The 11,188-nt window shown below is 56.9% G+C and overlaps 2 protein-coding genes across 2 annotated transcripts; both read right to left on the reverse strand.

Annotated features, from left to right (window-relative positions):
• Positions 1–668: 668 nt before the first annotated feature.
• RRAD (RRAD, Ras related glycolysis inhibitor and calcium channel regulator) lies at positions 669–3,935 on the reverse strand. Its single transcript, XM_030863748.3, has 5 exons — positions 3,799–3,935; positions 3,197–3,581; positions 2,463–2,536; positions 2,132–2,336; positions 669–1,311 (listed from the first exon to the last, which is right to left on the reverse strand). The coding sequence occupies exons 2-5, from the start codon at positions 3,564–3,566 to the stop codon at positions 1,034–1,036; spliced, it is 927 nt and encodes a 308-aa protein (XP_030719608.1). The 5' UTR covers positions 3,567–3,581; positions 3,799–3,935; the 3' UTR covers positions 669–1,033.
• A 4,944-nt stretch (positions 3,936–8,879) lies between these two features.
• CIAO2B (cytosolic iron-sulfur assembly component 2B) lies at positions 8,880–11,146 on the reverse strand. Its single transcript, XM_060289794.2, has 5 exons — positions 10,950–11,146; positions 10,712–10,789; positions 10,297–10,422; positions 9,793–9,838; positions 8,880–9,379 (listed from the first exon to the last, which is right to left on the reverse strand). Exons 1-5 carry the CDS (start codon positions 11,091–11,093, stop codon positions 9,282–9,284), a joined length of 492 nt encoding a protein of 163 aa, XP_060145777.1. The 5' UTR covers positions 11,094–11,146; the 3' UTR covers positions 8,880–9,281.
• Between the last annotated feature and the right edge of the window lie 42 nt (positions 11,147–11,188).

Consider the following 11,188-nt stretch of genomic DNA (forward strand, 5'->3'; position numbering starts at 1 on the left):
CGTGGGATGCTCTGGCCTGGCCACGCACAGCGGGGAGAACAGTGAACCCTCCCTGTCCTCCGCCCCCCACTCCCTTCCTAGTAGGCCAACCTCAGCCGGGAGGTGGGGAGACATGTGGACTCAAGTCCGCCTGAGTGCGCCTTGCTCATCCCAGCCTTAACAAACCAGCGGCCTCCTTCTCCAGCCAGGGAGTCTCAGAAGCCTTCCACAGCCACTCCACCTCAGCAGATTCCCAGTCCCTCAGTGGGGAGCAGGGCAGAGACACCCGCCCAGGAGCCAGACCCAGGGTTCTTGTTTGGCCATGACACCTGGGGCAGGACGTGGTCCCTTGGGCAGCCTCCATTTCCCTGACATACAGTGGGGTAACTGAGCCTTTTATCAGCTAGGCAATGCCAGGCTCCAGCTCAGAAGAATCTGGATAACGGGCTGGGTGGGATTCATGTCTCTTCCTGCTGCTTAGACTCCCCAACCAGGTCCCCACCCACCCCTGCCCCTCTGACCCAGCTGGCTATATCTGGGCCCAAACATTAGAATAGTCAAGGCCACACACTAGGGTGGGGCGGCTTCAGGAACCAGCCTCGTATGTTCCTCAACTTCAGGAACGCTTCCTGCTCCTGCAGCCGCCCAATCAAAGGAAACACAGAGTCAACAGCCCTGACCTATCAGGAAATAGTCTTTATTACAAAAATCTGCATGTAAACAAATAGCCAGGGCACTGAACAGCCTCCCTCCAGGGCATGCACACCACGGGTGCAGAGAAAGGCAGAGTCCTCTCCCCACTCACAGGCCTGCTCCACAGGCTGGGCTCAGGCTGCTGCGTGGGATGCACATGGGCCTGCACAGGCATCTCTGTGGGCGCAGCCCTTGACGGCCACTGGGAGCCACCTGCTTGGGCCGCACTGTCTCTCTGTCCACGACCATGAGGTGGGGGATACCCAGAGTCTGAGCCAGCCCTGGGGTACCTTGGGCAGTTGGCTGGGCCAGCCCACCAATCTGCCCATCTGTCTGCACAATACAGTGAGTGCCCCAGGACCTAGAGCACGGAGAGGTCGTGGCAGGACTTGGACTTGGCACGCAAGGCCATCTTGCGGCTGTTTCGAGCGACGATGCGGCCCAGGAAGCGCTTCGCCTTCTTGCCAAGGCTCTCTCGCCGCCGAGTACCCGCTTGCCGACGTGCGTTGGCCTCTTTGCTGTCCCTGCGCAGGCGTATCTGGCGCACGACACCCTCAAACAGCGCCTGGACATTGTGGTGCAGCGCAGCCGACGTCTCAATAAACTTGCAGTCAAAGACCACAGCACAGGCCCGGCCCTCTGGTGTGGGTGGGGACAGGCACAAGTCAATAAACAAAGGGTGGGGCGGGGGGTGAGCAGCCCACTCAAACCCTGGCCACCCCATGGCACTACCACATCCCTGGGTCTTCCCCAGAAACACAACGACACCAGCTCCTGTACAGAGGGGCCCAGGCATCACTGGGTCACCCAATTGGCAGAGCGTGCCCACGTTTAAGGAGCTCACAGAGGCCCACAAAAGGAGACCCATTTATGAAATAATTTGAAGTTTGATATTTAAATGGAAGTGCTGTAGTAGTCAACAAAATGAAAACTTTGCTGAACAGCTTAGTGTGTTACGGCTTGATGTTATATCATGATGAATGATGGGTAGAATGGGGGGGACATCACCAAGTCACGGTTGGTTCCTCTGCGGGGCTCAGGTCTGGGGGCCACAGAGGATGATGCTGAGTCCAAGAGGGGGGTGCTCCCCAAGGGCAAGGCTATGCTGAGACTGGCCCTGGCCTGGAATCCAGGCTCTGGACTCCTGGCCTGATTCCCTGCACTCTCTTCACCCCTCATATGCCAGGCCAGGGACAAAGAAGACAGAAAAGGAGGGCTCTGAGGTGGCCCAGCTCAGCGTCCAGCAACCTTCACCTCCCCTAGCTCATTTGGTCCTTTCCCCAGCACTCAGGTCTTTGGGAGTCCTGTGGGAGGGCAGAAGCTCTCCCCCATCTTCCTGAGTTTTCTTCCTAAACATTTTTAGCCACTGATGATCCCCAGGGACTCGAGCTGAGTCAAGACTGAGTGCACCACAGCCCCGCCAGGATCTCCCTCCCTTTCTGACCCACTCCCTGCTCACCATCCAAGGAGACCTCACGAGAGCGCACCAGGTCGCTCTTGTTGCCCACTAGGATGATGGGCACGTCGTCTGTCTGCCGCGCCCTCCGCAGCTGGACCCGAAGCTCTGAGGCCTTCTCAAAGCTGTCCTTGTCCGTCACTGAATACACGATGACGTATGCATCTCCCATGGCCATGCAGTGGCCAGGTAGCCAGCGGCCCCCATCCTAGGGAACACAGACACATATTTACCCAATAGTCCTCACGCCCCAGCTACAAAGCTGTCACTCCCAGCAGGTCCCTACCCCCAGCTCACCCCTCCCACCCTGTCCTGGTCTCAGCCTGCATCTTACCTGCTCCCAAATGTCATAGACCATGAGCGCTGCCTCTTCTCCATCCACCATGATGGAGCGATCATACGTGTGCCCTAGGTAGGAGACCAGTAGTCAGGTTACCTGCTGGCTGCCAAGAGCCCCCTCCTCCAATACACCAGGTTTCCTGTTCTGGCCACACCCTTCAACTCCTCCCCAGAGCCCTCCTAACCTTCTCCTCCACTGATGGCTGCTGTGTAGCAACAGAAGTGACAGGGCTTAGAAATGGGGGGTTGGAGGGCACGGTGTGCCTGGCCCCCACCTAGGCACCCCTTCCCCAAGCTAGCAATGTCCTGGGTAGCCACTCCTGTGCTCCCTGCCCTCCTGTAGCCTGAGACCCAGGGTGGTTCTGACCACAGTGGCCTGAGTTAGAACAGACATCCCCTGGGGACCTTGGTTACCTAGGACTCCTCTCCTAGAAACTCCCTCTGGCTGGGTTCTTGCCCGTCCTGGCAGGGAGGGATATCCTGTCCCCAGACTACAGAGTAATTAATCGTATGCCCTTCTACTCTAAGCACTTCTTTCCCTACTAAGGGCTGGGGTACCTTCTCCCTTAGTTTCCCCATCTGTGAAAGGCGTAGGTAGAGGCAGATTCTCAAAGTGTCTTCAGAATTCCGCTGTTACCTGCTGCTTTTAATCCTGGTCCCCAGTCCTGTAGCTCCCAGTCCTAACCCTGTGCTCGCCCCTCCCTTGAACAGTCCCTCCCAGCCCCTCACCTGCGGCCTCTGCTTCAGGCCCGTCCTCTATACCACCGAAGATGCGCGCCAGAGCACTCTTGCCGACGCCAGGCGCCCCCAGCAGCAGCACCTTGTAAATGCTCTCGTCTGAATCGCTGCCTCCTGAGCTGAGCGAGTCGGAGGAGCCCTCGGGCCAGTCCAGCCTCGGACCCTGGGCCCCAGTCCCAGCCTCGGCCGTTGTCAGAGCTCCCGGAGCCAGCGCCGCCTGCAGGTCGCGCTCGTCCACAGGCATGCTCCGGCGGTGCAGCGGGGGCGCCGGGCCCCAGGGTGTGCTGCCCCGACGGCGCTCGCGCTCCCGGCCCCCACCGCGGCTCCCGCCCGCTCCGCTGCCGCCGCCGTTCAGAGTCATCGCGTCGGACGCCGTCTGGGGAACGGGAATCCAGATGGCCGCGTGAGCCGCGGTGGAGATGGAGTGGGAAGCTGGACCCGGGACGCGCCTGCCCGACCACGGGTCAAGAAAGATGCTCGGGGCCCAGGACATGCCGCAGAAGGTCCTTGCGCCCTGACTTGTGACCCATCCTCCTGACTCGTTCATCCTAGACGGTGAGACCACCCCCACCCTGCTCTGCCAGGACACTCACCCAGTCACACACGGACGCGGTCAGGACTAGGTAAGTCCCGGGCTCGGATACAATCCACTCGCAGATCCAGGCTCGGACACTCGACGCTGTCGCAGCCGCTGCCTTCTCGGTCCGCACTGGGTCCGGGCTCCAGAGCCGCCTATTTAAGCCTCTGCCCGCCCCCGCCGCCACCCCCGCGCTCGTCCAGGACTGCGCTGTCCGGGGGCTGACGTGTCCGTCCCCCTCTCCCGAGGGGGATTCCCCGCCCTCCTCCTAGAACCTCACACCCACCCAGCCCCCGCTTCACCCGCCAGGGCGGGGCAGGGGCAGACTCCGCAGACAACAGCCCGGTCTGAGAGAGAGAGAGAGAGAGAGAGAGAGAGAGAGAGAGAGAGAGAGAGAGAGAGAGAGTGTGTGTGTGTGTGTGTGTGTGTGTGTGTGTGTGGCGGCGGGGGGGGCGGGGGGGAGAGGAGGGGCAGGTAAGGAGGGAAAAGGGAGAAGGAAAGGGAGCACGTGAATGGTGCGGAGGAGGGCGATGAAGGTGGAGGGTGCCACCACGGGTGGGGGCCAGGGGGAAAGCCCCGACCAGCCAAGTGCGCCAAGTCCCCACTAGGGCAGAATTGAGGTCTGGCCCTTTAAAAGTGATTTCTCCTTTCCCTCTCTCCCAGTCCTGGCCTGTCGCCCAAGCAAGCAGACCAGTTACAGGTCGGACAGACTTCACCCTTCACTGCCCATGTCACCCATTCCCCACCCGCTGGTATTTAGGGGCCCTAAATCCAGGCTTCTAGCCTCAGCACCAGGTCCTTCCCCACTCGCATCCCTGCCCTTGGCAGTTGAAGATTCCACCTGATGAGCCTGCCCTTCAGGATGAGGGTTAGTGACACCTGAGCCCCTGGGGGCCCTTGGAGAGCTGGGAGAGGGGGCAAGGAAGGGAGGCCCGCTGGCAGTGTGGTGCAGGTAGAGGGACAGCTTGAACCTTGGGGAGGGAATACAGGCCCAGAGAAGGAAAAGGATGAAGTCAGAACCACCTCCCCCTCAGCGCCCTCCAGGCAGCTGCCTGTAACTCTGCTAAAAATACCTGGCCCTGGTCATTCTGCTCCTGGCCTGGAGGTTGCCCAAAGTTGGGGAAATCCTGGCAGACAGGTGTCAGATGCCAGCAGGAGCGGATAGGGGTGAGACTAGACTAGAGTCGGGTCCAGCTCCAGCCACTCTAAGAGTCTGCAATGTCTCCTTCCTTCCCTTTAGTCTCAGACTGCGCCTGCAGTTCAGGGCACACACAGGGCCTGGAGGTTCAGACTCCCATTCAGAAGGGGCATAGTTGTAGAGTAGGGATGGGGTCAGCGGGGTGGGGCATAGTTGTAGAGTAGGGATGGGGTCAGCGGGGTGGGGGTTTAGCCACCACTTGGTGCTACCACTACCCAGAGATCAGCCCCTCCTCAACCCAGGGAGGGTGCTGGGGCACAGAGGGGAGGAGATGTAATGGGGAGGCTTGGGCTCTAGTCCTGAATCTGCCTCCAGGCTCCTGGGTCTTGCCTCCCTCCCAGCCTCAGGGTGGCCAGCTGTAAACTGCCTTACTCATGTTTGGGGTGTGTGGAGACTGGGAACAGGCACACTGTGAGGTACTTTGTGACAGGGACTCGCTATTAGAGTGACGTATGATTGTGACGAGTGTGGTGGGGGTGGGGGGCACCCATTCAGGGCTCAGGTGACATCACGGAGGGATGGATCCTAGTGGGCTGCTGTAGGTTGTCATGGAGACCTGGGTCAGGTCTGTCTGACTGCTGCATCAGTTTCCTTGGCAACATCTGAGAGGGCCTTGGAATGAGGAGGGCCTGGTTAAGAGGGTTCATGCAGGCCCCTCTGGTACTTGAGGTCCTCAAAGTTAGACAAGGCCTGGACTGAGGGGTGATCTATCTATTTGTGTTCTTCACATGGCCTGGGGGGTCTTGGAGGCCTGGGCAATCCCATGTTGGCTCTAGCTTCCTGGACGAGATCCAGAGGGAAGAGGGAGTCATGGGTTAAGCCTTCTGTCAAAGAACGAAAGTCTTGGGACTTCCCTGGCAGTCCAGTGGTTAAGACCTTGCGCTTCCTGTGCGGGGGGCACGGGTTCGATCCCCAATTGGGGAACTAAGATCCCACATGCCGTGTGGCACGGCCAAAAAATTAAAAAACAACAAAGCAAAACAAAAGGAACAAAAGTCTTAAGAGCCAGCAAACTACTTCCCATCAGGAACGCTGCTGGGCTGCTTATGGCCCCTCCTAACCACCTTACACATGACCTTGCTGCTGACAAGAGCCCCTGGATGTCCAACAGAGGGTGGGTGTGGGGGGTAGCTGTGGTCCTTCCAAGCAGGGAGCCATGCAAGGAATTAGGGCTGGGTTTCCCCTCTGATAATCTAAGCTCTTGACCTCAGCAATGTTTCCTCATTGCCAAGGGAACTGCATCCACATTGGGCCACTCAGGCCCCAAGCATTCTGCAACAGGCCAGACCCATCACAAGCATCGGTATGGCCAGGGGCCCGGGGAACCATACCAGGACATGACCTTGAAACACCCCCATTCCCACCTCCTGGTCCTCTCAGTTCTCTGGGCTGAGCTTGGCTGCCCAGAAGGAGCAAACTGAGGCTTGAATACCCCTAGGATAGCCCAGCCTCCAAATCCCGGCTCTGCACCTCACTAGCTGTTTCACCTCTGCCCATTTAGCTTGGCCGAGCCTCAGTTCCCGCTTGTGTAGAACAGGGATAATGTCTTCATGGGGGTTGTTATAAGATATAAATAACAGAAAATGCAGAGGTAAGGTGGTTGGCACATGTCTGGCCTATAGTAATATCTCAATATGAACACTTTTATTATCACCCTTAGTTGGACAGGACAGGTTGAGTGAATCCCTGGGCCCTCTCCTGCTTCTTCTTTCCTGCTTCTGCTCCATTCTCTCCAGAATGGTGGTCTGCCCAGGAGAGGGGCAGATGCAGATACCTCTCCCCTCTCCCCCATACCCACCTTTTCTCTGTGGGACCCCATGCCCTTCCCCTTCCCTCAGGTAGCAAAATGCTGCAAAGGCAACTTGGCTGGATTTCAATATTCCCGGCCCTCCTTACACCACAGCTCCCATGCCCCAGTTCTTCTGTTCTAAGTCTCAATTCATTCATTCCACTGACCTGTACTAAATACCTACTACTGTGTGCCAGGCCCTTGTGCTTTGGGAATGATGATGAGCAAAAATGGACATAGCTGGGCCTGTTCGTACATGTCATCTAATCTCTGGGTCCGTCTCACTCAGCTATGATTTGTTGTTCCCATTTTGTAGACATGGTAACCGAGGCCTGAGAAGTCACAGGCCAGAAACAGCACAGCCACACACCCCTGGTGGAGGGCTTCAGGGACCTAAAACTTCACCCCACCCCTCTCACCCCCATGTTCTCAGACAGCAGCTGGGATTCCAGAAAGTTCCCCGGGCACTAGCCCAGGATTCACAAACGGTGTCCCTGCAGGCAGCCGTGGGCCACGCACAGATGAGTCAAGACTGACAAGGGGACAATCTGATATGCCAGCTGGATACGAGCAGCTTGATGACCCTCGTCCACCGTGGCCTGGCTGCCAGGAGAGCCAGCTGAATGACTCAGTGACACCTGCCTCCCCCATGACCTCCCACCCCCAGGTGAACACAGACACCACAGACACCTAGACACAGCGGGCTGTCAGTGCAGAAGTACACACGTCGTAAAGCCTACAGCTGGCTATTGGTGGTTGGGGAGGCTCCCTGGGGCCTGCGGGGCCCTGGGGGGCCTCCTGCCTCTCTGGAGCACTGAGCTTCTTCATCTGTGGAAGTGGGAGGTACTCTGCCTGGAAGATCACCTGAAATGGTCCCAGATCCATTTTAAATCTCCAGAGCAGTCGTAAGCTATTGTGTCTCCCCACATGACACATGAAGAAACTGGGTGACATGGGCCGATGGCTTCACCCCTCTGAGCAGCCAGATCTCGGTCACTAGGTGGCGAAGCTACTCCCGCCTGCAAGTGGGGGTTGGAGGTGGGCGTAGGCCCCTCCAGCTAGGCAACAGCACCCCCTGCCAGCTGAGCAGTACCTGCTGACCAGCTGAGGTTCCTCTACTCCCTAACTGGAGGTCTTGGGGAGTCAGTTACTTATTCTAGATTCTTCTTTCCTCATCTGCAAAACAGAGATGATAAAGAACAGCAACTGCCACACAGGGCTGGCCTGAGGACTGACGGACTAGATAGTATATATAAAACCTTCGGCCAATGCCCACTCTCAGGACAGGTCCAATGTCGTCAGAAGGTCCCCAAGAACAGATTTGCCAAGCGGCCAGGGTCCCTGCTGAGGCCTCTGCCCACCAGGTGGGCAAGTCTTCTTAATATCCGCATTTTTCCTCGGAGAAGGAAATGCAGGCAGGGGATTGTGACATTAGGACTCCTGATTGGCTGATCCAAGGTCTAAGCCCCACGGTCTATCCTGATGACCAACTGTGCTCGGCGAGGCAGAGGCCCCAGACCTGAGCACCTGGGGTGCCACACGTTTCCCAGGCTGCTGGTGGAGACAGTGCTTCCGATGGCTTTCAGCAGAGAGATCTGCTGGCACTGCCCTGACCAGGGGACCAAACTGATCATCACCAACAGTGGGGACAAGCTGGTATCTCACAGCTACTGGTGGATGCTAAGGATACATACACACTCCTGGGCAAGGTTCTCACTAGTCAACTCAAACCTGAACTCAACCAACTTCTAGTTTATAGGAAACACAGCAGACAAAACAACAAATCAGACTGTGGGACTTCTCCAGGACAACTCACTTGGGCTTTTCAAAATAGTCAGTGTCAAGAAAGATTAAAAGGTAGGGAGGCAGGGAGACAGTTCTAGAAGAGGCTAAAGAGAGATGACAACCAAATGCAATACACGAAACTTGACTGGAGCCTGACTTAAAAAACAACTATGAATGACGTTTTGGGAGAAATTCATACATGCCTGGATATTAGATATTAGTGTCAGAGAATTGTTCATTTAGGGGCCAAATAACAGTACTGTGGTTACAGGCTTATTCTTAGGAGACACAGGATGAAGTACCGAGAAGTGAAGGGTCATGTGTCTGCAGCTTACTTTCAAGTATATTTATATTCTACACACGCATAAATAGAACCAAAGTTGCAACATGTTAACAACTGTTAAATCTAGGTGGTGGGTATACAAAAGTGTTCACTACAATATTCTTTCAATTTTTTGGCATACTTGCAACTTTTCCTAATCAAACCCTTGGGAGAAATTTAAAAAATGAACCAAACCTCATCGACCCAGCCTGTATAGGCACTCACTACCACCCCTACCCCAAACCCGGAGTGACCCCCACTGAGATGAAAGACTCTCAGGCATGCTGGGAAATGAATATAAATTAAGGGTTTATTACAAAATGCAAAATGTTAGTTTCTTATTGTCAGTGGTTCAAGAAAACAAGGCCATGAGCCCTGCGTGGGGTTGGGAGCAAAAATTCAGGCTCAGGAGCGGGCTGATAGGCACTGGTTCACAACCTCCAGCAGGTGGGTGTTCTCTAGGGCGGCTGCCACCCGCTCTTTATCCGCAAGCTGCTTGTTCACTGGGTGGAAAGAAGAGAGTGGTGAAATATATTTATACCCCCACCAACAAAGCCCTCCTGTCGCCGCCTTCCCAGGATCCCAAACCTTGGTCAGGCTACCCCAACCACCTGAGCCCACACCTACCCTACCTTCTTGTGACCCCTTCCCACCTGGCCACTCATGTCTGCTTCCTATACTATAAAGCCTGACAACCCTGGTCCTGTGTACTTAGGAGAGGGAGAGGGCAGGAGTGGGAGAACATGGTAAACACAGGACACTCAAGTCAGGCCAGCTTAGGTCTAGGCTGCCACCTCCACTGGGGAGTCACCCACCTACTGCCAAACCCCCAACCGTCCCCCTAATCTTGCCCTACAGACCACCATGGCAAGCGGGGAGCCTCCGGGCTAATGCCTCAACACCAGCCCATACTTACCTGCATGCTCCGAGGCATGGGTCCCTGGTGTAATGTGCACGTCCAGCTGGGAGGGAGATAGGTGGGGCCTGAGCACTCACACACCTGGCTACCCCCTTTTCCCCTCTCCCCACTCACCACCTCCATTTGATCCTTCTTCCTAATCATGCCTCTGGACTCCGGCCCTTCCATTACACCCCAAACCCACTCACAGCCATTCCATCTCTACCCAAAGGACTGGTCAATTGCTGCTGACTTAAAGGCCCACCTGCGCCCCATCCCTGCTCCAAACTTATCTACAGCTCCCTACTGCCCTTCCTGCCACACTCCTCACTACTTTTCTGCACTTTCCAGCTTGGGTCTTTAGTCTTGTCCCATCCAACTGGAAAGCCTCCTCCCAGTTTCATCTCTGCTAGCTGGGATCCTTCCAGATCTCACTCGGATGTTCAAGTTCATGCTCTCCATGTCCTCCTCAGTAGCAGACATTCATGCCTGCCCCACCCCCAGGGCTCAGTTCCACCTTACCTTGAAACGCTGGGGAAGGGATCGCAGAAGCTTGACTTTGATGGACAGGCCAATAAGTGTGGCCATACTGCAGTGCGGAATGGTGGGTGTGAAGGCCACGGCCACTGTGCTTTCGGGGTCGCTCACCTGGTTGGAGAGGTGGGATGTTAGGAGTCATGGCCCGTCCAGCCCATTGACCCTCTTCTTAGTTTGTTGCTTCAGGTAAGTCATCTAATCAGTATGCGTCTCAGTCTCCTCATCCATAAAATGGGCACACACACACACACACACACACACACACACACACACACACACCCCGTTCCAAAGATCCCCTGAGGAGTCCGTGAGCTGAGAGAACGCCAGGCCCCTGGTGCACAGCTGAGCCCTTCTGACTCTCCCGAGCAAGTCGCTCCCCTGGACGCTGCGAGTGACTCACCTGAACCCGGACTTGCTCTACTACGTTCAATTCTTCCAGCGTCAGTGGATGCTCCGGGTCATTGATGGAGCGAATCAGATGTGGCAAGTGAAGGAAAGGGGACTCTGCGCCTCTGCCCACTCAGAACCCCCCTCCGGGACTGCCCGTCCCTACTACAGCTCCACCGACTACTGGACATCACTTCATCCCACCACCTCCCAGGCCCCCGCGAACCCGCCCGCGCCCGGCAGCGGCGGATATCGAAGATCTCGCGCGCGTCGATGCTGTCTGGAACCTGCTCGTCCTCCTCGCCCGCGGTCACTGGCCGCTCCCCAGAGCGCTCGTAGATGAGGGGGTTCGCGTTCTCGAGGAGGCCGCCCCCCATCCCGCCGCCGCCCACCATCACGGAACTGCTGCCGGCAACTGCAGGCGGGCGCTTCCGCTCCTACGGTGCATTTCCGGGGAACGGGAAGGGGGCGTGGCGTGGCGTGGCGACGG

This window comes from Globicephala melas, chromosome 19 (genome assembly GCF_963455315.2).
Source record: "Globicephala melas chromosome 19, mGloMel1.2, whole genome shotgun sequence".
NCBI classification, from domain to species: Eukaryota; Metazoa; Chordata; class Mammalia; order Artiodactyla; family Delphinidae; genus Globicephala; species Globicephala melas.